Here is a 22971-nt window from a genome sequence, read left to right as displayed (position 1 = left end):
AAACTGGTCCTTATAAAAGAACCCAAACACATACACACACATCCACGTCGGCATTTGTGTAAAACTCCTGTGGGAATATCTATAGGTCTGTTATCACCATCAAAGTCCTGCTATTTTTCTCTAAAGTCAAATGGCCCAGAGAAATACACTACGTGTACAGTGTGCGCCTTTATTCTGGCCGTATTACCTGATCTGATTTTTATCTGCAATGGAAGGTAACACCACAGTCAGGGATGACAGCTGCATGAAAAGAAGACAAATGGTAAAAGTAAAGTTAATTTTCCGTCAGCGAGCGACCTCTCACAGGTCCTCTCAGGTGAAGACACATTGAATAATGTAGCAGGCGTGGAGAGGAGGAGTGGGGTAATTTTGTGCTTCAACCCAGCCTCTTTTAGAAATTGTGGAGGTGAGGCTAGTTATGAAGCAATGACACCTGATCCGACCGCCTGTAACTGAGAGTGCTGACACAAATGGCCACCTTTTGTAAGGGCTGTCTGGTAATCATACATCCCCGTCTGGCTGCAGACTGCTGGCCAAACCTCTCACTCTCTAAGTGGCTCACATACAAAGGCCTTTGTTATTGTAGGGGATTGTTTCACACTTAAAAAAAAACAACACTAAAAAGAAATACAGAAATCCAAAGCTTTGTTGTTGTTTTTTTTTCCATTGCAGAGTTTAAAAATGCATCAAAATGCATCATGTTCTAGGTTCAGTGAATGAGCTCATTGCATCATACTGTAAGGAACATCTTTCTTCTCGATGATGACACCATCACTCTCAAACGTCCTGTTAAAATTTATTTTTCAGGAAATGTCTGGTGATTTTCTGTATTTAAAAAAAAATAAACACTAAAACTCACAATGAGCGGATCCTGCTAACAAGTACTGTTTGTGTAGCCAACACATGAGCCTGTTACACGACAGTAACACGCCGCGGCACTGAGTGACATGTTTGTTAATTACGATGTCTTTTCACATCCTTTCTAAAGACTTTTTTTTTTAAACATTAATTCTGCTGCGCACAGATACAGACATTTCTGTACTAGCTTACACATGCTCATTTCATTTCTCTCTGAACCGAGAAACTGAGACATTATGTGGAACTTCTGACCCTTTGTCGAAACAATCATTATTTGATCCTCACTGCAGGCGACTGCTGTCCTCACGTTGCTCAGCCCTGCATGGTACATTGCGGTTTATATCGTTGTTAAAACACATTGATGTCTAGCAAGTCACAGACTGCAGGTGATGCTTTCATGTAAAGCGAGAAGAATCAATTGAAACAGAGAAGCCCGTCTTCACGTCTCTCTCTCTCAATATTTTGCCTCTCGGCTACTCACGGGCAGCAGTCGACTCCAAAACTCTGCGGCTTCAATTAATGAGACGGACTGGAGTGTCAAGCTGTTCTGTTCACTCTGCGGAGAATGTGAGGGTGTATGTGTGGCAGCAGCCGTAACACTCATACCAACACGCACACAGTTGATAAGATTGGATAACTGTGTGGGAGAGCTGACCAGTTATCCAGCCTCCACAAAGGCCCCCTGTTTAATCTGCTGCACACATTAAAGCCCCGGCACCTCAAAGCAGACATGTCCTTACAGCTGTGGACATGACTCTGTCTCTCCCTCTGAAGTGAGGCAGCACAGCGGTGTCCACGGCCATGCGAGCACAGAAGCAGAGGATGAAGACTTGGAGACTGCTCACCATGAATGAGTCAATCTCACACCAGGGATATGACAATCCAAAGAGCCCTCAAAACCCAACTCAGCCCTTCAAGCGTGCACAAAGGGCTTTTCTCCACCATTAAAGGCGTCACACTGGTCCTTCAGCACTTTGAAATGCTGATATTGTTTTCCACAGGATTTTCGTCATGCTTTCAACATGAAATCCCAGAGGGAATAGCAAAAAGACATCAAATAACAGTAACAAATGGCTTAATATTTAATCGCTGCTGATCATTAAACAATTTTGAATAAAGCTGATTACAATCAGTGCTCTGGTTTTTACAACAGTACAGAATCACCACAGCTGCATCACGATTTATTTATTTGCGATTTAATTAACTGTGGATAGCTCAAAGGCAGCCGGCTGCTGCGTGGAGGTCCAGCATAGAGGTCTGCAAGCAGCCTGTGCAAAAAAAAAAAGGGAAAAAAAGCAACATTAACGGCATCTATCATCAGCTACTAATTATGCTGCCTGTGGGCCCGACTGGATCCGCTTTCAGCTTTGGGCTGCAGCCACCAAACACTTAGCATTCATATTTAATCACACCTCATTATCCACCAACAATGTAGGAAGGAGACAGAGACCTTACCTGATATGCCAGACAGACATGGTCAACATACAGACAGAAGAGAAAACTGTACACACACACACACACACACACACACACACACACCTGCAAAGACAAATAGCAACAGCACGTTATCACCCCCAGTGAACGGGCGTTTGGAAAGAGGTGCTTGAAGTGTCTTTGATGAGAGGCAGCGCCCCAATTCTGTGCTTTCTCAGCAACTCGGTCCTTTCATGTGAGATCCTTTTCTTTTCAGGGTTTTCTGGTTCAAAGAGCACCAAAAGCAAACGGAGGCTAATCCTTTATCCTCACAACAACTGCTGGTTTGTTGCCGGGTTATCAGCTTAGAGTCATCATGATGTCACACGCTTCAGGTGCAAGTAGTCTGATGTTGGACATCAAATATGACTTTCGTCCGCCCAAGCCACCTGTCCTTGTTATTGTCACTCACGTGAAACAGAATATAGTGAGTCATGCTCTTCACTTATCTTACAACGGTGGCGGCTTCGTGATAGTGTCAGGTTTTTCTTTGGATTTTGCTGCATGGTGTGCGTGGATTCACTCGTCCCTCATGCGTTTCGCTTGTTTGTATGTGAGGATCGGTGCGAGTTAGCAGCCAGCTGGAGAGTTACTGTATCTGCTGTGCTTCAGCAAGTCCTTTCAAGGGCGGGTCAGTGCAATTTGTACTTAACACTAGTGCGGATAATTATCCAGCACTTGTTCGGCGAGTTCTAGGACTCTAGCCAGCTGAAACAGGAGATGCTCCTGAAAGATGCAGGAGCTATTAAACACAAAAACACTGCGATATCTTCTTTCTTGAAGCTGTGAATCAACACATAAATCTGTAGCTCCTGCTGACACTTTTTTCCCCCCTTTGTGATTTAATAAATCTGGAGGTGAAAATACACAATTAAAATGAAATTGATGGCATTGTAAATAAATATGTAAATAACTATTATTTCTAATTACTGATAGTAGAAACAGGGAACATCCATATTTCTGCATGACATATTTAGACTTTTTTTCCTTAACATTTTATGGTTTTACATTTTCATCACATAATGCGTATAGAGTTGACTATACTTTGTCGGGAGCCCAGGCTTAGTTGTAGAAGTGTAAACAAAACATTTCAGAGTCATTTGACCCCATGTGGGGACCAGTAATCAGCATGTGACCTCAGACACTGCCGTCTCTCATTTCTGGTCACAGACAGGAGGTCGAGAGAGAAAGTCATCAAGAGGCACGTACGCTTGGCACCCAGCTCCCCGAAGCACATTCAAATAAACATACAGCATGTACATGCACACAGATGTACATACACAGTTACAGTACGACGACAGAAGCTTCAGTTGGCAGATTGAATTATCTTAAATCAGATTGAAGCCTTGATTTCTTTATTATTATTTTTTACCATTTTCTAATCATGTTTTACAAAATTAAACAGAATCTTGTGATGAAAAGCATGTAACATAATATCCTGCGAGTGTCACAAGCTATAAGCCTGAATTATTCATTCAAGAAAAGCAGCCTGATAGAAAATCAATCATTCAATCCTGATCTGATACAGAGTCGGCTGAAATATTAGCTGTGGGGAAACATCATGTATCAGTCCATGAATGGTCCTTAATGTATATTCCATTAAAAATTTACACTCTGGTCTGAGAGTGTGTCAAGTATGTGCACGTGTCTGAATCTGTGTGTGTGTGTGTGTGTGTGTGTGTGTGTGTGTGTGTGTGTGTGTGTGTGTGTGTGTGTGTGTGTGTGTGTCTGAGGAGGGTGGGGTCACCGCGTCCACAGCCTAGTCTCGGTCTGGACGGCTGACAGCCTGTCATTGGGGCAGCCAGTAGACAGGAGGGGTCACATGGGTGTAGTGACCTCCAGGCAGCGTTACGTGAACCCCCTCATGGACCGCAGTGAAGTCAGATTGCCTAATCCACGGAAAACAAAAGTGCTGTCAGTCAGGCCGGACAAGTCGTCAACAACCGCGAGCACCACCAGCCTGGGAGAATTTCAGCCGGCTCGGCCCCTATGCAGCGGTTCACTTATAGGATATCGATGATGGAAAGACGCCCGGCTTTTTACACTACTGGGCTACTGCTAATGGTCTCTAAGTGTTCACTAGTGAAAATGCACTATGTATTTTCTCTTCTGTTAAATAGGATATGCTCATTATGGCCGCTCTGTGTGTTATGTTGTAAGTGCTTTTGACAATTGGTCTCTGAGTGTCGAATAACAATCAATGGCCGGCCTTTAAAGCAGCTGCAACTGCATATGGGACTTTAATGTATGAAGTGTACTGAGATGGGAGAGTGTTCAATAGAATAAACAAAGGAGCCCTGTGTTTGCCAATATGGATGGATTATACAAATCTCCTGAAATTATAATTCGTCTCACGTGCAATGTGGATGGTGTTTATCTTGCAACGCCATTCCCCGCCGCTCGCTTGTGACTGTACTTTGTTTTCTGGTTATTGTTTGGGTGGGCTGCTGTGGTATGATAGTAAATCAATCCCAGTGCATCCTAATCCGATATCTGTTTTTCACATTGTTTTCAATCAACAAGAGAGAGACCATATTTTTTCAGATGCAGCCCACTGTAATTCACACTGTTTACATGCTGTCGGCCGTTGTTTGTCACTCAGCTGACGATAAGCATCTCCGCTGAACCGTAATGAGCATTATGAATGAGATCATCATCCGCTGTAATCTCCAGCCACAACACAAGACATAACAGATAAAAGAGAAAAGCCAGTCCACCCAGCACAAGCAGTTTCTTTTGGAGGAAGCCCCCTTGGTGGCCGCAACACATCCTCTCCTTCCACTTTAGATGATGTCATTTCAACAGCTTTGTTATTCTTTGCGAATATTTAACCCAGATAAGCAGCACACGGGCAGGATGAACCGAATAAGTAGTAAAGGGATGCGGAGAGATGTGATAGCGAGTTGGACGAATGCTTGACCACATTCCAGGAGTATGAGGTGACCGGGTGTTGACTGCCCCACGAGGAATCCCTTTGATAGTGCTCCTATCTGCACAGCAATCAATATATAGTACCGCACTGATAAAACAACACGACTCACATCAAAGCGCACGCCTGCCATGGTGAGGAGGATAAGTAATAAAATGTCAATTATTAATGGAGGCTAAGGGTCCCCTTTCAAGTGGGAGAGAATTCAGATAATGAAAATCAAACAAAATCCATCGCCCACACATAACATCCTCAAGGCAATCCTAAGAAAAATTAAATCTCTGCCGATGTTAGACAAAAGATTTCATGTGTAGGCAATGCTGCTTGAAAATGAAACCCCGATTGTTCTTGAAAAGATGAATTCGTGCGTCAACAAAAGAAGGAACCTTTCTGCAACCTTCAGACAACATCGTTCAACAGCTGCCACGAGTTTGACCCTCGAACCTTCACCTCCACACAACCCCGACATCTGTCCCACCAAACTGCGGATGCACAGATCCATACTCACATGCACCTGAACTCTCCACACCTCACTCTGGCTGCCGATCAATACCCCCCCCCCCCCCCCCCCCCCCCCAGAGTGTCTTTGTTCTTTCATGTTTTGATTCAGGTGGCCAACAAAGTTGTTTTCTGGTTTGGGCTTCAGCCACGCTGACTTTGAAATTCCTATCTTTTGATGCAGCTTGTCAGTCGCTATAATTTATTGATCAGACTGCCTCTGATAATCAAGGAAAAATAGAGGCTGGCCCTGCACTTAGGACCTCTCCACTGTTATTAGAAAATGCAAAGCTTAATGTTATGTCCCTCGATATGGAACAATGGCTGTGAATGGCTGCAATGTTAAATATTCATGGAAAAAGACTCAACATATGGATCTACATGCATATTTTATGTTGACATTCCCGTGGTGAAAATAAATCTACTGTAAAACACCAATAGGCTTGACAATAAAAACATCTTGTTTTGCCTTTTTGCCCTTTCACTTTGCCCCAAGGCAACGGCTTGCAGCCTGCTCCCTGCTGTACTGGAAAGAAAAAAAAAAACAAGCATAATAACTAATGAACCTGTGTGAGTGTTTCTGGGTCGTTCCATCCCGTGAAGTTCACATGAAAGCAGTGTTATTGATTTTTCTCAAAGCAGACAATTGTACTGTAAAGTTTCCTCTCTGCTCCCACCCCGAGCCTCCTACCTCCTACCTCTGCTGCCGTAATCGGTGTGAGCTCGATCGAGGGTCACGCTTGTTTGTTTCCATCCTGCTGGTCAAAGAAATTACACTTTTACTTGCCTCCTAACTTCGCTGAAGATTCTGAACTCCTCCACCTCTTCTCTCGATATTAATTAGAATTTCCTTGGGGGAGATTAATTATTCTGTACATAATACATAAATAAAGATCGGCAAATACATTCATTTGGTAGCTTATGATCTTTGACACATGCCGAAGTAAACAAGTAGCACAAAGGAAGAGAATCCCAGAAGCCTAAATAGTCCTTTGCTACGCATTCATGTCTTAATTAATCAAGTGGACATAATGCAGTGCAACATATTTGACGTGACATCAGCTGGTAAGCATACATACTGTAAATGCTTACAGCTGTAAAGCAGCAGGGGTGGAGGTGGGAGGGGGGCTGCAGTAACTCAGTGGGTGTGCGGGTGTTTCTCCCTCCAGCTCTCTCTGGTGGCCTAATCTGCTCCTTTTGACGGGCTAATGTGCTGACTCTGGGATTCTCCAGCACTCAGCGGGAGCTCCTGGCCACCTGCGGCTGAAGGACAGCGCAGGAATGAGGGCATCGCCTTCAACAAAGGGACCTCTTTAAGGTCAAACTGGGAATGGCTCTTTGCATTGCCTTACAACAGGGTAGCAGCCAGGGGAAGATCCCAGGGAGGGGAGAAGCAATGTGTGTGTGTGTGTGTGTCCTTTTCATTATCTTTCCACAGTTAAATTCAAACTACAGTGGAAACACTAACTTTGACAAGATGGAAAACTGTTTGTTAAGAAAGAATAAAGAACGTATATTTGGATTTAAAATGACAAGCTGATATGTTAGTGTTATTGGTGCTATCACTAAGTGCTGGTGGCCATCAATCAACATTTTCTTTAAACCGATGAAGCCTTTCATCAGTTTCAGACTTCATGCTGTGCACAGATGGACGGTTCTAAGCGTGAGGCAATCAGTAAGTGATCAAAAAAAAAATAATCTTACTTATTATGATTTATATTCATATTCATATCATAAAGTTTCCATCAGTTACATCCTTTATTTCACTGGATGTTATGAAACTGCAGGTTGTATGTGACATTATTTTAAGGCGACCACTTTTAAGGTATAGTTTGGTATTCTGCCAAATTTTCATTCCATTAGATACGAGGTGAGACGGTCAATATCACTCTCTCATCTGTATGCAGAGTATAAAGGTAGAGGCAGCGAGAGAATCAGGGGAGAATAATTATCCTAATTAATATTATATACTTCCTCTAAATAATTCATGCAGAAACCGAAATTAAATTGTTTTTCTTAGAGAGAAAGAAAAACAACAAAGTTGTGGTTTTATGGGATATTTCTTCCCATAAAGCTACAACTTGATCTTGTGAGGTGGCTTTTAAATTTTTTTTATATGCAGCTAATTGCACCTGCTTCCCGTCTTTATGCGGATGAGAACGTTTGTCGGCCGGAAGGATGTTTAAGATTTGATCTAACTCTCAGGAAAAGAGCAAATATGAATTTTTCAAACAACTGAAACTATTAATTTAGACGAGCCTCAATATGCTTAATGACAACACATCCTGCTTTTTGCCGACTGCCTCTGTGCCAGGCAGGGATTCCTTACAGACACCAGGCAGACAGACAAATCAAGCTGCTGCCAGCTTTTCAGACAGATAGCAGACAGTCACCAACCTCACACCACAACACAAAAAGGATGATGTCATGCTGTCTCCTGCCTGGCAGCGGTGGTACATCCCAGTCAACATTACTGCTAATAACAGAACAGGCTGCAAGAAATGGCTAATTTGAAAGATGGCGACAAACCACAAAGTACTCATAATAAAGGCTTTGTAAGGAAGCACCTCACCACAAACTATCTTTTTAGTTCAGTCAAATTGTCTTGAAGTATCCTGTCGGCCACACGTTCGTAACTCGACCCCGGTGTGATGAAATTGTCAGCTCACAATGAAAGTGGATCTGTGGGTGTTTCCCAAAATGAGATCACTCCTTTCTTTATTTGCCCTTCAGACCCTGCGGGGTGTATTTTAAAAACACAGTGAAGGCATGTGGTCAAGTGTGCTTGAACACATTAAGGTAAAACTGTGGGAATAGAATGACCCAGTGTTTCCTTCTCACAGCTTTCTGAAGCAGATCTCGTGCAAAATTTTAAACTAGACATTTTCACAGCAGGGTGAAAACTGGAAGAAACAAACAGTCGACTTAATGACTCTTTCACATATCTAAATAAATAGTGTTTGACCTCACCCAAGATATGAATCTTTCTCACCTCCCTACCAGTTGCAGCGGACCACCCAATGACCCGTCATCAGCAGGTCATCACCTGCACTTCCTCATTCCCTTCTTTTCATTCTGCACTTTTTCACACTCCTGTGAGACTCTTCTCCTCGTTTACATCTCTATTGTGACACGAGTCCACGGTTTCTAATCTTTGCCCTTCTGGCTCCCTCCCGGGCCCTTCACACCTCAGTGTGGCCCTACACCTGAATACAGATTAACTGACCATCACCCCATCACCCCCCCTCCTCCCTCCCTCTACTTTAAGTCTGGACTTCTTTTCACTCCTCACTTTGCTTTAGTGTGTCCTCAGCGCTCTGCCTTTGTGTCCAAGCCTGAGGACCAGGATAAAGTTACTCGGACAGTGGTCGCTGACCCGCAAGAAGAGATGTGTTATTGGGTCACGAGGAGGAGAAAGACACCCACCGCCTGGTTGCAGACACTGATGTCATGGCGAGATGCCTCAGAGACGGGCTGTAGACTGGTGATGTCATAGCATGCCTGAAAATCTGGTGGGTGGGTGATGGAGGATGAGGAGGGTACGAGTGCGCTCAAAAGTAGGTCGATGCAGTAATCTAATCAGATGCAACTCATGAAAAAAGGAAGGGATTGTTCTCATGTGGCACCGAAACCAAAAAGTAAAGATCTGAAATCACAATAGCCTCTCCGCGTGCCAAGGTGACCTTCAATGAAGTGAACTGTTCTTCATGACAAATGCATCACAAAGATGTTCCACTCCGACAGACTTTATGTTGCTCCGTCCATGTTTTTGTTTGTTTATTTGGTTGGTTGGGTGATGGAGGTCCCGGGACGCTCAGTAAAGCTTGTCACCTGTGACCTTGTAAAAGAGAAGTGATGAAAAATGTGTGGGAGAAATTCGATCGTCTCTTTTGTTTGTCTTTTGTCCACAGTTCATAAATTACTTTATATTCTTTTCTTCGCACTCATACGTGGAACAATTGCATAGCGAGCTGATGTGGGTTTTGAGGTCGTAGTTAGGTAACCAAAGAGTGAGCCAAGCTGCATTAAATTGATTTATATCCGTGATGTGAAATATTTCAGCCGCATGCTGATCAGGTTTTACACTGAGGTTGTAAAGCAGTGTGGTGCAGTGAGCTCAGCGCTGCACCACATCAGTTATGATTGTGCCGGCTGACAGACATACTCCAGGGTGAATCAGGAGTCAGGCCCAGGCACGGCCACTGCCCTATACATTTAAATATACCACAAAAAGGGTGAGCTTCGATGTGCGCTTGCTGCACATGCCTGTGAGTCTGTGTTTGTGTTGAGAGAGAAAGTGCACTGTTGGCCCCTCTGACCCCCCCCCCCCCCTCCCCCCCCACGCCTCTGGCTGACTGAGCAGATCAGAAATAACTTGAGTAATGTGAAGGGCACCTGTGATTGTGCATCGTGTACACGGGCTCAAACACGCTAAAACAATGCAAACAGGTGCCTCGAAACATTCACACACAACCTCTAAAAATCCCAGATTCCATCACGAGGCCGAGCCAGCTCCTCCTCTTCCTCACACCCTCCATCGGAAATTCTCAAGACTCCCAAACACTTTGATTACAAGATCCATTTACACTACGGAGCTAAACGTGAAATATTAGTGGGAGTCGCTGCTATGTCAGATAGTTATGGATCGGGCTGCATGGAGGATGAGGTCACTGAGCAAATAGCTGCTCTGCCTCACTGTCACTTTTCTAATTGGAATGACAAGCAGGGCCATATCCCTGCTCAGGAAAGATCTTAATCTGCTCCACTGAATTGATGACAACAACATTTTAAACCCAGCGGACGCAAACATTGACACACGTACCCAGATGTGTGGTGGATGAGGTGTAACTTGAGGCTGACTCATTGATGGCAGGTGATCTGCTGACCTTTGGCGATGACAAGTTCAGGGACAAGGCGCAGGGAGAGACGTGCAGCTGGGCCGGATGCAAACGGACGTGGTTCTGGTACGCCGTGTTCTACCAGGGAGCGTCGGCATCAGTTGTCGGCTTCTTCATAGCAAGCACACCAAACTGTTTGGATGAAATTACTGCAGCTGTTGTGTGCCAGACAGGCAACCAAAATTCACCAGGGGAAGTTTTCCAAAATGGATGCCAACCGCACAGCTCCACCACAGTCCTCTGATGCGAGTTGCGGGAACAGCAGAGCTACGGGCATGAAGGCAAAGGCTCCATTAAGGGCCATCAAATATTCATCTGCCATACGGTGCTGAGCCCTCGGCTGCTTCCCCACAAACCACCACGATACTGCTCCTGAAAACAACAACAACAACTACACAGTGAGGAGGCTGCAGAGAAAAAGAAATTCCTTTAATTATCTTTGACCTAACACTAGGCAACGCTTACTTATTGATGACTAGCAGAGCAAAAAGAAATACACAAATCACTTAATAAGATCATGACTGACTAATCTGCAGAAATTAGACAAAGCAGGCAAATGACAGGTTAATGGACAGAAGCTTGTTTTCTCACCTGCTCACATTATGCAGCGATAACAGTAAACTAATGGCTGACAATCCATTAATGAGGGTAACAATGACATCACCAGACTAGCCACAAGGTTCAATAACTTGACTTAACTCCAAACTGTCAATAAAAACTCCATCAATGAATCCAACCAGGCCTATTCGGGCTGTGATCGGGTCTTAAATGTGTTTAGTGCTGCTGGCTGGGCGGTAATTGGCTTAGCAGGCTCGCAGGCCGGCTGTAATGACATTATCAACTCATTAACGACCACTGAGGAGTTTGACTTGTTCCTCTAAAGGCTCTGTCATCCATCAATTTACAGTCAGTTTGCAGTGTTTATCACCAGAGCTATTCGGCGACGTCTCTCATGGTTTAGGCTTGCACTCTTTTTTTTTTTTTACTAATCAGATGTTGGCAATGATGCGTAAAACAATTTCAGCCAGAGATATAAACATTAACAAACAAGGCTAGTAATATTCAAAGTGTTAAATTATGTCATAAAACAAAATACCGTTAGTGTTGACTTTCAACTTTACACCAGGAGGCAGCATTAGCACATTTTTCAGACTTCAGGTTCACATTGAGTCCACCTCGCGCTCCACCGATCCGCTCTGGATCCAGATGGAGTTATGTGGGGGGGAAAAAAGGGATTTATTTTATAACTCATTTGAAAACTTAGTTTGTAACCAGCTTAACGGCACCAGCTACCCAGTCAGGAAACCCAAAGAAAACTAGAAGTTGAACTCACTTTGTTTTCAACAATCCAAAACATACTGAGCTAGTGAATATACATTATTTGCATTATGACTATCAGGTTAGTTTCCATCACATTCAAATATAAAAACCTTGTAAAGATACATTCACTGACTTGTAGTTAAAATCTCATCAGGTCAGATACAGCAGCAGCTTCACAGAGATGAACCAGTGTAGTTACACACAAAGATAACTTTTGGAGTAATTCATTCCCATTTATGGAAATGCTTTAGATGAGGTTTTAGTGCTTCGCACATCAGGGACACCGTATTTACATACTAGGTCTGTGACTGAAATTAACCACTGTTTCTGTGGTCAGTTACATAAAAATGTTATATCCTCACTGTGGAAGGTAATTTGTTTAGGGCGTTTGCACGGTATAACCCTTTAGAAAACATACGAACCCTTTTACCAAACCTGGATTTGCATCATCCAACATCCCAAAGGGCAAGCCTGGCATGTCTGTTTACTGGAAAATGTTATTTAACATGTTTTACGGAAAGCGTGCCCTCATTATTTGCAATGTAAATCCAACACTAACCAGTGGTATATCTGACAGTAACATGACTGTGGATGAGCCTTGCTGTGAGGAGTGACAATGCAGACTATCATTTTACTCAGGAGACAGAAGCTGCGACACATTTAAGCTGCACCTAAACATTTTAATATTGTCAGGTTGAGGTCAAATAACTTGCACCATAGGTTGTCTTTACACCTTAAAACGATGTTACTGCTGGATGTAAATCATCGCTGGATGTTTTTTGTGGAGGTCTGGATTTTGTTCTATGGGATGTTCCTCGAGAACCACAGATGTAATAGCTCAGGTGAGTAAGTTTAACAAGAGCTAACTTGAAACAAAGCATCTGTTCTATTTGTCATGTTGTTGTTGTTTTTTTTTGCAGACACAAGTGAGACCTGCGGACTCAAAAATGTGCTGTTTGTCAGTGCAAAACAGATGCAAAGTGAATTTTTATTCCCATCACGTAAGCTTAAAAACATCGAAAAATTTTTTTTTAGTTTTACACTGAAAATGAAAAGAAAAATCTGAGTTACTGTTTCACATCATGTTTCAGACGTTGTCTATCAAAAGGCCGAGGGACAAAAACTCTGCTTTAACATCCAGAGAAACCAAACACATGCAGGTACAGTTTTTGGCCTTCTTTGAGGCTGATGGAAATGACCATGCAACTGTTTGTCTTGGCCATTTGATGGATGTGACTCTGCCGTGTTTTTTGTTTTTTTTAGGTTGTTGTAACAGTACAGATTTCAGTTGCAACTTTGAAATGAAGTATCAAACTGGAAACACATACAGATTGATTGTGGACAGAGATATTCTATCCAAGCAAGATATTGTCGTGATTAAGGTGCCAGATGATCACTTTTCATGTATGCCATCGGACTTCTACTGGAAAGAAGCAGGTACTGCTGACAACGCCCTTACTAAAGCAGAGCAGTGAGAGATTGCCCCCTATTGGTGTGATTTATTTCCTCCTCTTCTAAACAGTCATCTGATAACACCTTTTATTGTGTTGCAGATTTACTTTTAAGCACTCACAACTGCTTGGATAAGGGTAAATTCACAAAGCTCTTTAATTCCATCTCAGCACAAATGTGGTAGCAGTGATAACACTCTTAACGTCATGTTTTAACACATTCAAGGTATGAAGAATATTAGACTGAGCCAAGATGGTCTCTGTGGAAAAACGTCACACTACGATGAAAAGGCTTGCAAAGGTATTATGTGTTAGATTAGCTGCTTTGTCTCTCAGTAAGCATTATAATACCAAAAACAGGGCATGGTGGTGAAAATCTAACGCTCTGTTTGTCCGTGTGTGTGTGTGTGTGTGTGTGTGTGTGTGTGTGTTTGCCTTTTTAGCTGCAGATGTGAAACGTTCAGACTACATCTTCAGCTCTTCTGATGAAGAGAAGTGTGTGTCATGTCAGCGAACAGGAAAAGCCCCCAATATTTCTATTACTGTTCCCGTCTCGGACAGCAACAACGCTACCAGCCCACAAAAAGCCGCGTAAATATCTCAGTCATTGCACATCAGTAGAGTCTGCTACAGACAGTATATTAGTGGGACATTGTTGGCAGATGTGATGTAAAAAGAAAAAAATATTTCTTTTACAGAGACATTATGAAGAATCTGTCCTCCTTGCTGGAACAGATGGGCAGTTCTATCACAGCGGCCATCACTATAGGTGATGTTAAAGGAGTGATGGCTAAACTCCCCCCACAAAACCAGACCAACATGAACTTTGGCTTTACAGCGAGTAGTGATGTCAATGTATGCAGTTTGATACAAGAGTAAACTACATTGTCAAAAAAGGTGAAATAAGTCTAGTTTTAATAAAAGTTTCTTCATTCTTCATAGATTCTTGAGAAAAACTTGGAAAGCGATTCGGAGACGGGCTACTCTCGACTGGTGCAAATCCCTAAAGAGGCCGTTGCCAAGGCAGTACAGAGAAACGGTTCATTTGCTGGAGTTATGCTTTTTCCAGGAATGTATCAGGTAAAAGTGAAGTTGACCAACTAACACATGAAACATAATGATTAAATAAGAGCTGCTAACGGCGATGCACTCTCAACAGGATGATCCCAACAGTTTCCTTCTTGACAATCAACTGGTGGGAATTGAAATGGGAGCAGAAATATCCAATCTGTCACACACCATAGACATTCAATACAGAAACGTGGACAAGGTAAAGGAGAAATTATAGAAGACTGATGATAATCTTTAGCTGGAGTAAGTAGGCTGATTTTTCTTTGTCATTCTGTCACAGAATGGAAGCATCGCTTCCTGCATATCATGGGATGGCAATGGTAATATAAAAATATTCTTTTAACACTTTAAATAATAATAAATAATTGTAATAATAATTAAAAAAATTGCACCTACTGTCCACCAGGGGAGGAACCAGTCTGGATCACAGACGGCTGTCAAACTGAGGAGACCATCGACAGCATCACGTGCCAATGCTCACATCTAACATTTTTTGCCATACTCATGGTAATATAATAGTATTATAAGTAATTCTGTTTTTTCATAGCAACCGCCGACATTTCAAACAGGAATAACACACACATCCCTCTGTTTGAGATCAGTCGCCTCCAACTGGAAACATCAGCACCTCCGATTTGACGTCCCTGACATACATCACATCAATCGGCTGTGGGCTGTCGATGTTTTTCCTGGCAGTGGCTCTCTTCATGCATTGTCTCATCAGGTCAGGCATCACAGGCCCGTTCTGTCAATTTGAACTTAATCGTGCTGTCAGCTTTTGTTAACACAAACACATCTTGCTCCACAGAAAAGGGAAAGCGAGCCAAGGGACCACGACCCTGATCCACCTCTTCATTGCCATGTTCATCCTGAACTTGTCCTTCTTAGTAAACCAGAGCATTGCCAACATCGGGGACTTCAGTTCATGCGTTGTCACGGCAGCAGTTCTGCACTACAGCATGTTGGCCACTTTCACCTGGTTTTTCATGCAGGCTTTACACTTGTTCTTTCATCTGATCAAAGTCCCTGCTAAAAGAAAACATTACATCAGGAGCATTTGCATCACAGGATGGGGTAAAGAGAGCTAATGTGTTTATACATGAACCATAACCATAAGAGAATTTATGTTCACACGGTTTTCCTTCTCCTCAGCCACACCAGCTGTGGTGGTGATCACTCTTTTGGCCTTGCAAAAATATGGTTTGATAGCCATTTACACCAATAATGGGGATTCTGAAAAAATGTAAGTAACTAATTGAAGCTGTAAATCTGAAAACTGTGTTGTTGTTTTTAACACAAAAAGAGATTCATGTTCTAAAGTTGATCATATTTTAATCCTAACTTTTAGGTGCTGGATGTCTGATGTTGCTGTGCATCAGTGGGTGAACATTGGCTACTATGCCGTAGTGTTCATCTTCACTTTTGGCATATTCATCATTACCGTGTGGAAGATTTCTCAGCTGAAGCATGCAGCGGGGAAAGTTCAGGACGACAGCTACACCAAGAAAAACATCTCCTCCATTTGTGGCCTGTTCCTCCTGCTGGGCATCACCTGGGGCTTCGCTTTCTTCAGCCACGGACCTCTGCTCCTTCCCTCCTACTACATCTTCACCATCCTCAACTCCTTTCAAGGTACACTTTAAACTGACACACAGCAATTTCAACTTCACGCAAAACAGCAGAATTTGTTTTCTATGTAAAAAAAAAGATATATATATTTAACCAGCTCTCTGTATTTGTGTAGGTTTCTTCCTGTTCATCTACTATTACAATTCCACCAAGATTGTTGTGGAGGACAACACCCTGTACAGCAGCAGCGACATCAAACACGGTTGTAACATTTCCTGATGGATAAGCTGCTTATGTTGTACTTCCTGAAACAGACACTACATATTGGGTTAAATTGTTGTAACACAAGAGGGCAGCATTTCATTGTGTATATTTGTGAGGTAGGTAACCGGCAACTTTGCATATGATTCCTTCCTCCAATGAAATGCCTTACGTTCTCGACTGAGCGACCTGAAATGACAAATCTTGTTTCCCGTCACTGAGACTAATACTCCAATGAGTTTAACACTGACAGAGGAGATGGAGCGGCCTCCTGGGAGTCATTTGTGAGGATGACTCCATGTTTCTACAGAAGCCGGTTATTACTCACTCGCAGAGAAGGCTGTGATTCACTCAGACTGCATCACAGACCTCCTGAATCAAAGCTTCAGTCATACACTGGAATGTAGAGCGAAAACACTTGGGGAGATAAATATGAGCCTTTTATGACTGATGTGGTTATCACATGGACTGAAGATGACAACAAACCAGTTGAAGGGAAGTCTTGTCCCTCACATCCCCTGCACGGTGTGTGTGTGTGTGTGTGTGTGTGTGTGTGTGGGGAGGGGGGGGGGGGGGGGGGGGGGCGAGCCAGTTAGCGCGTTGCGTGCCTGTACATAATTACCTTGTGCCTACAGAGAGCAGTATCCACTGTGCGGGGAGCTGAACTGGCTGGCAAGAAATGAGCTCATGGCTACCTATAGTGATAAAACGCCTGAGAAGTTGCCACTATTTTAAAACTACTCTCCAAATGTACATAACATGCATCAAGAGAATTCAATCATCTTAGATATGTGCTGTTTCGCCTTTTTATTTTTCCTTTTCCTTTAGGGAACCCAGTTTTATCTCTTATTTGTGATCATAGATGCTTTTAATTTGATAAAATTGGGGACGTTTTCCTATCTTCTCAGGACTAACCATGGGGACCTTTAGACAATTGTGCAAATGCTTTTGTAAAAAAAAAAACTAAAAAATGTCTGCAAAATAAAGTCATGTAATAAAGCTTATGTTTCATGAACCACCATTCTTTCTCGCAGAACTCTGAGCATGTTGACGCGAGGCGTGTCATTCAGAGAGGAAGGTCTGTTTATTTATCTATGACTGATTAATCTTCTAAAATGACCACAGCGTGCCAGCCAAGAACGTGGCTAATTACCACCATACACATCTGATTTGTGTTGCCCCCCCAAAAAAGCCGTTAATGCCGAGCACAGCGGGCCTCTGTGGTCTACCTGAGTGTGTCCACACGTTCAAGTGCACACGGTAAGCCTCGGCAGAGACTTCATCTGTAAACTGAGGTCAGTATGCAAGCTGCAGTTACAAATCACAGCTCTGTGGTAAATGATGGTGAAACATATATCAACAGATATATCAGTTTCCAGAGCAACACATGTGACAGGCCAGGAAATGGGTCTATTTGAGCCAAAGATTAACAACACAGCCTTTTATTTCTTAATATACAAAATCAAAAAAATGTCTCGTCCGCATTTAATGTGTGGTTTTAATTGCTTTCCTGAAACCATTAATCAAGACATCTCTGAGAAATGTAATGAAGGGACGCCCTGAAGTTGAGGCGTCTGGGAAGATTTTACATCAAGATTTCGTAATGAGAATGGTGAGGAATGTTCAATTTTCACGCTAGCCCATAAAACTGTAACCAGAGTGAAAATGTGGCCACCAGAATAACATTTTAACATGTGTAGATGTGTTTCCTTTAGTAGAAGGAAACTGAGAAAATGCTTAATTGCTCTCAGTCATAAACCACATGTACAGTAGTGGCTTGGAGAAATGCATCTCCAGATTTTGTAACACTGCGTCAATGATACAAAAACACGATCGCTCTGAAATACAGATGCAGGAAGAGGAAGCTGCGAGCAGATTATATTGTTCATACTATTAAAAAAGCAATTTTTGCCGAAGCAAATAAAGTACAAAATCTCCTCCAAACTTTTGATTTCAGATCATTAGTAGCAGTAGAAGTGGAATAATTACACTGTTCCTGATCCCAGCACAGAGTGTGAATAGGTTTGGATTTATGATTGGCATATTTCATGTGCAGGAAAAGAGACATTAGCGTTGCATGCATTTTATTAAACGGAGTCTAGACTGAATCCTGCCCTGTTCAAGCCAAATTGTCGATCTCCAATGACCTATAAAGCCTGAGGTCTTGCACGTGGAACTTTGCGTGTCGAGAAGAAATACGATCAGTCAAATACAACGAGCATGCACTTAATGGCTTTCATTTATTTAATAATAATGTTGGGCTACACTATATAACTGGTATTTTATCAACTTGGATCTCACTTACAGATCGAAACTTGACCTTCTTTGCTGACGGGGGTATGAAAATGCTAAATGTCTTTTTTATGCTCCTCTGTTTCGCTCTTTTCATGCCTCCGTGCATGTCACAACGTGGCCTCCAGACTCAAAGCAGTCCGGCTGATAGATTCGAGGGCCCGTAGTTAAGTGTGCAGATTTATGATGGGCAGTTGCAGCGTGTCAGAGAAACTGTGTTACTTTTGCAGGGAGCACGAAATGAGGCCTCTTCTGTCAGGAAAACAGGGAGAGAACGGGGGGGGGGGGGGTCCAAGGTGCTTTCAGGTTACTGGCCATGACTGGGAAAACTCTCCAAACAGCACAATGCCTTGTTGTAATTCAGGAAGGGTGGCCAGATGGCTGCAGACACGTACCCTGAACATGACTGAGATGAACTGTCTTGCCTGGAAGTCGTTTTTTTTTTTAGCTCCGTCTATGATGTTCATCAACATCTTTCATCATTTGGGGCGATATGGAGAGCGGAGAAAATGGATGGATCACGGTAGGGTAGAAGAAAAGGGAGGCGGGTGACTGAGGGTGCAACGCTCAGACTTAAAACTTGACCTCTGAGTTTTAAGCCTCTCCTCCCTGCAGTTTCCCGTCTCCCCTTCTCACGACATGTGCAACAGCAGGAAGGATCATTCCCCTTCATGTCACATAACGGGGCTCTCCTTGTCTCCCCGTGACCTCAGCGGCTCCTCATCACTCACTCGCCGCTTTGTGAAGCAGAGACCCTGATAAGTAATAAAAAGCGGGAAAGCTGAGGAGCTCTCAGACACTCAGATCTGTCCAGCAAATGTCACTGACTAGTCACAATCAGTCAACTATGCAGTTGACACTTAAAGGTATGAAGTTGTGTTGTTCTTTTCATGCAAAAGGAATTCTCTGGTATGTTTTGTTCAGCCATAAGAGCACGCAAATAATAATAGAGAACAGATGAAAATGTACTGTTTGTTACTTTACACTCTTTGAATGAAACCACAAGCACGGGAACCTTCAGTGGCAGCAATAAACGTTGTGTTTCACAGTTTCCACACAAGTTTCCAGTCAGAACAGGTTGAACAAGTAAATTGTCAGGATAAATACATAGTTTTCCAGGATATGTCATTATATCAACCTTCGTCTGAAACTGATGCAGCCAGCATCTCACTCTGAAGTATTTCCTCATTCAGGCAGGATTTAAACAGACCTCATAACCACCGGTCGGGTCCCACACTTCAGGGACATGAAAGCTTATGGTTACGAATCTAAAGCTGTCTGGATTCACTCATCCTGCGCCGAGTTTGCTTGCTGTTGACTTGGCTGCTGTTTGGGCCTTTAAAATTCACACTTTGTGAATTTGTGGTATTTGCTGCACACAAATGGTGCTAGCTTCCCCACAATGATGAAGAGTTAACTGCAGGGATTGAGTCGCCCGCTGGTTTAATGCTGCAGAATTACAAAATCTTCGCAGGTAGAAAGTGAGCACTCAGTTTGCTTGCTGAACGCGACGTACACTTTTAAGATTTCTAGAGTGGGTGCACTAATATCTCTGAACCGGTTTGAGAGTCATCGCACTGTTGAATACGTGGTTATCGTCACATAAATGTCCCCAATGTATGGACCAGTCGGTCCTTTTAGTGGGTTCAAAAGGCTGTTATCAACAACATATGACCGTAAGAAGGAACCAGCGACAGGACCTTCGTAGTCATGGTAACAAGTCCTACATTGATTGGTACTAAAACAGGTGCAACAGGTACTTAAAGGCGAACTCATTAATATTTAGTGTTACCAATGAAATAACAATTTCGTATAACGTGAAAGGCGTCATTTATAGTAACGAACTACCATGAAATTATCACTAAACTCTAAATGACTTGAAAATCCTTCATGTCGAACACCAAACACAGACAGACCAAGTTAGACTGGTGAACATACTGCAGATATTCATTCACCATATGGTTGACACGTGACCTCAGATGAATGCTGATGTGTCTATTTACTGAGCAAATAAGCAACATCAGGGAGAAAATCTGTCACTGTTGTGTTTCCTGGTTGTTGTAGGTTTACACAGTTCATTACGAAGCTCTAAAAGGTAGTTCAAAGTTTCCTCAATGTGAGCCAGGTTTTTTTTAACTTGTGTTGTAAGGCGTGTATGAGTGTGTTTTGTGTTTTGTATCTGTGCTGTAAATGTGCCCTCTGAGTCCACGGATTTAATTCCAGTTATGCCTCAATGTTTCTCCAGCACAATATACTCTATCTGTTCCCTTCATCTCCCTCCACAGGGAGCCCTAAATCACCCTATTGTGCGTCCCACTACACGTCCAAGTGTGAGAATATGTTCTTCTGGGTAAATAAATGAATTAAGATCACATGAGGAGACAAACACGGAAAGCATCTACTCGCGTGCCAATCCTAATCAAATCTTGTTTGTATCTGTGTGTTTGCATTTGGGTTAGTGGCAGCTTAATGTGAAGGACCACCAGAACAGTTTGTTTCCTGGAAGAGCCCAGTAAGGTTGTTTTTTCATCTCCTCCATGGCTCATTTTTAATGTCTCGTTTGTCATTTATGGGAGTCTCAGAACATATAAGGATGTGGCTCATCCGAGTAATTAGTGAATTGTCCCAATATGTGGTGCAGCCCTTTTCACAAAATTCTATTAGACAAACCACATAATATAGGCTTGATGATGGTTCATTTGGAGCAAATACATCTTCCTAACAAGCTGCTTTGTATGTGTCCACGTATTGAAAGACAAGTTTTACCGCAGCACTCGGTCCGTAATAATATGTTCAGAAATTCACAGCTCTGTGTCGGGAATACAAGTCCACAGTTCTGGGGATTCAATCGCAGCAGAGGTACCGACTGAAGTGGTGGCAGAGGTTAATCTGGAACATACTTCAGACTATGTCGGGCTGTTATCTTGCTTTCCTGAGAACAATCTGCTTGATTTATGGGCCTCATCCCGCTGCTGTTCACTGGCTCTATTCTCTGAATTTAAGGACTCGTAGGAAGTTCCCTGCTTCTCTACGCATGGTGTACAGAGTAGATGCATACAGTATATTAGAAAATCACATTTTGCCTCTTGCTGCTCTTTTTTTGTACAATTTAAAGGCTTTGAATCATTTCAGGCAATGTACAAATCATAACAACTTTCAAAACTACAGCAACTGATCTCCCTTGTTCCCATTGAGTGTTGTTAAAATAAGAGGTGACGTTAAACTAATTTTTACATCACTAATGCAATATGAGACAGTAGTTTTCAACAATAAATTAGAATTAAATGAGCCGTAGTGCAATTATTAACCTTTCAGCAACACTGCTGAATAAAAACAGACAGAAGACTGGCTGTGTTAAAACGATGTGCTGAATGCAGACCAAACTATTTGCTATTGTTCATTCATTCATTCGAGTTTTTCTAAACCTTTTTATTATATCGCAAGTATGAGTAAAAAACATTTCAAAAAGTTTCCTCATACAGTACATTTGCTGGACAGGCTACACATGAAAATAGTTCTTAAAACTAAAGTTTGAAATGTTTTTTTGTTTTTTTTTTATGTTCAAAGTGGAGCTACTGTTGTTCTTGCCTCACTGTCAGAAATGACCCACTTTTGTAACTGTTCATAATGTGATGACGCAACTTTAAAGTTAAGTTCTCCTCCCCCAAGTATCACCACGGTGGACTGTGCGTACCGTGCACAGAAACTGTCCGGGTTCAGCGGCGACTGCAGGAGAAGCGTCGCTCGTGCCCTGTATGAACCCTTTTTTGCTGATTCGTGTTAATCCTGTCCCCTTTCGCCGATCTGTATTTGTAGACCCGGTGAGAACACAAAAGGGGAAATTTGGCAGGAGAGAGAATGTGCAGACACATGAATGTTAGCGTGAGCAGTTGTTGGATTACATCAGTGGGAACAAGTGAACTCTCCACACACCACCACAATGCTCATGCTCCCTTTTCTCCGGCGCTCTCTGTGGACGGCAACTGGGACGGTAAACTCTGAGTGACCCGCCTTTGCATGTCATTCCTCAAAAGCAGTTACAGTGGGCTGTATTTCCCTTTGACCAAGCAGGGAGGTCACACTCAGACATACCAGCCACACATGCAACGCACGGAGCTCTTTCAGCTGCTCCTCCACCCGCCTCCCCTCCAGTTGTCTTCTCACACACTCACACACTCACACACACACTCACACACTCACACACACACACACACACACACACACACACACACACACACACACACACACACACACACACTCACACCTCTACCAAACACCGCTGCCATTGCTCCACTCTGAGATAACCCCTCCCCGAGCGTGGTCAAAACCTGCCTTTCATACGGGCGACTGG

The 22971-nt window shown here is 42.9% G+C and overlaps 1 protein-coding gene across 1 annotated transcript; it reads left to right on the top strand.

Annotated features, from left to right (window-relative positions):
- Positions 1–15703: 15703 nt before the first annotated feature.
- On the top strand, positions 15704–16860 carry LOC138199650 (adhesion G-protein coupled receptor G2-like). Its single transcript, XM_069151787.1, has 3 exons — positions 15704–15741; positions 15847–16130; positions 16243–16860. Coding segments are annotated over exons 1-3 (390 nt in total). The 5' UTR covers positions 15704–15739; the 3' UTR covers positions 16347–16860.
- The last annotated feature ends 6111 nt before the right edge of the window (positions 16861–22971 follow it).

Source organism: Embiotoca jacksoni, unplaced genomic scaffold, assembly GCF_022577435.1.
Source record: "Embiotoca jacksoni isolate LCO1_2020_lvr unplaced genomic scaffold, fEmbJac1.0.p SCAF_18, whole genome shotgun sequence".
Lineage (NCBI taxonomy): Eukaryota > Metazoa > Chordata > Actinopteri > Embiotocidae > Embiotoca > Embiotoca jacksoni.
This window is presented reverse-complemented; position numbering and strand designations above follow the sequence as displayed.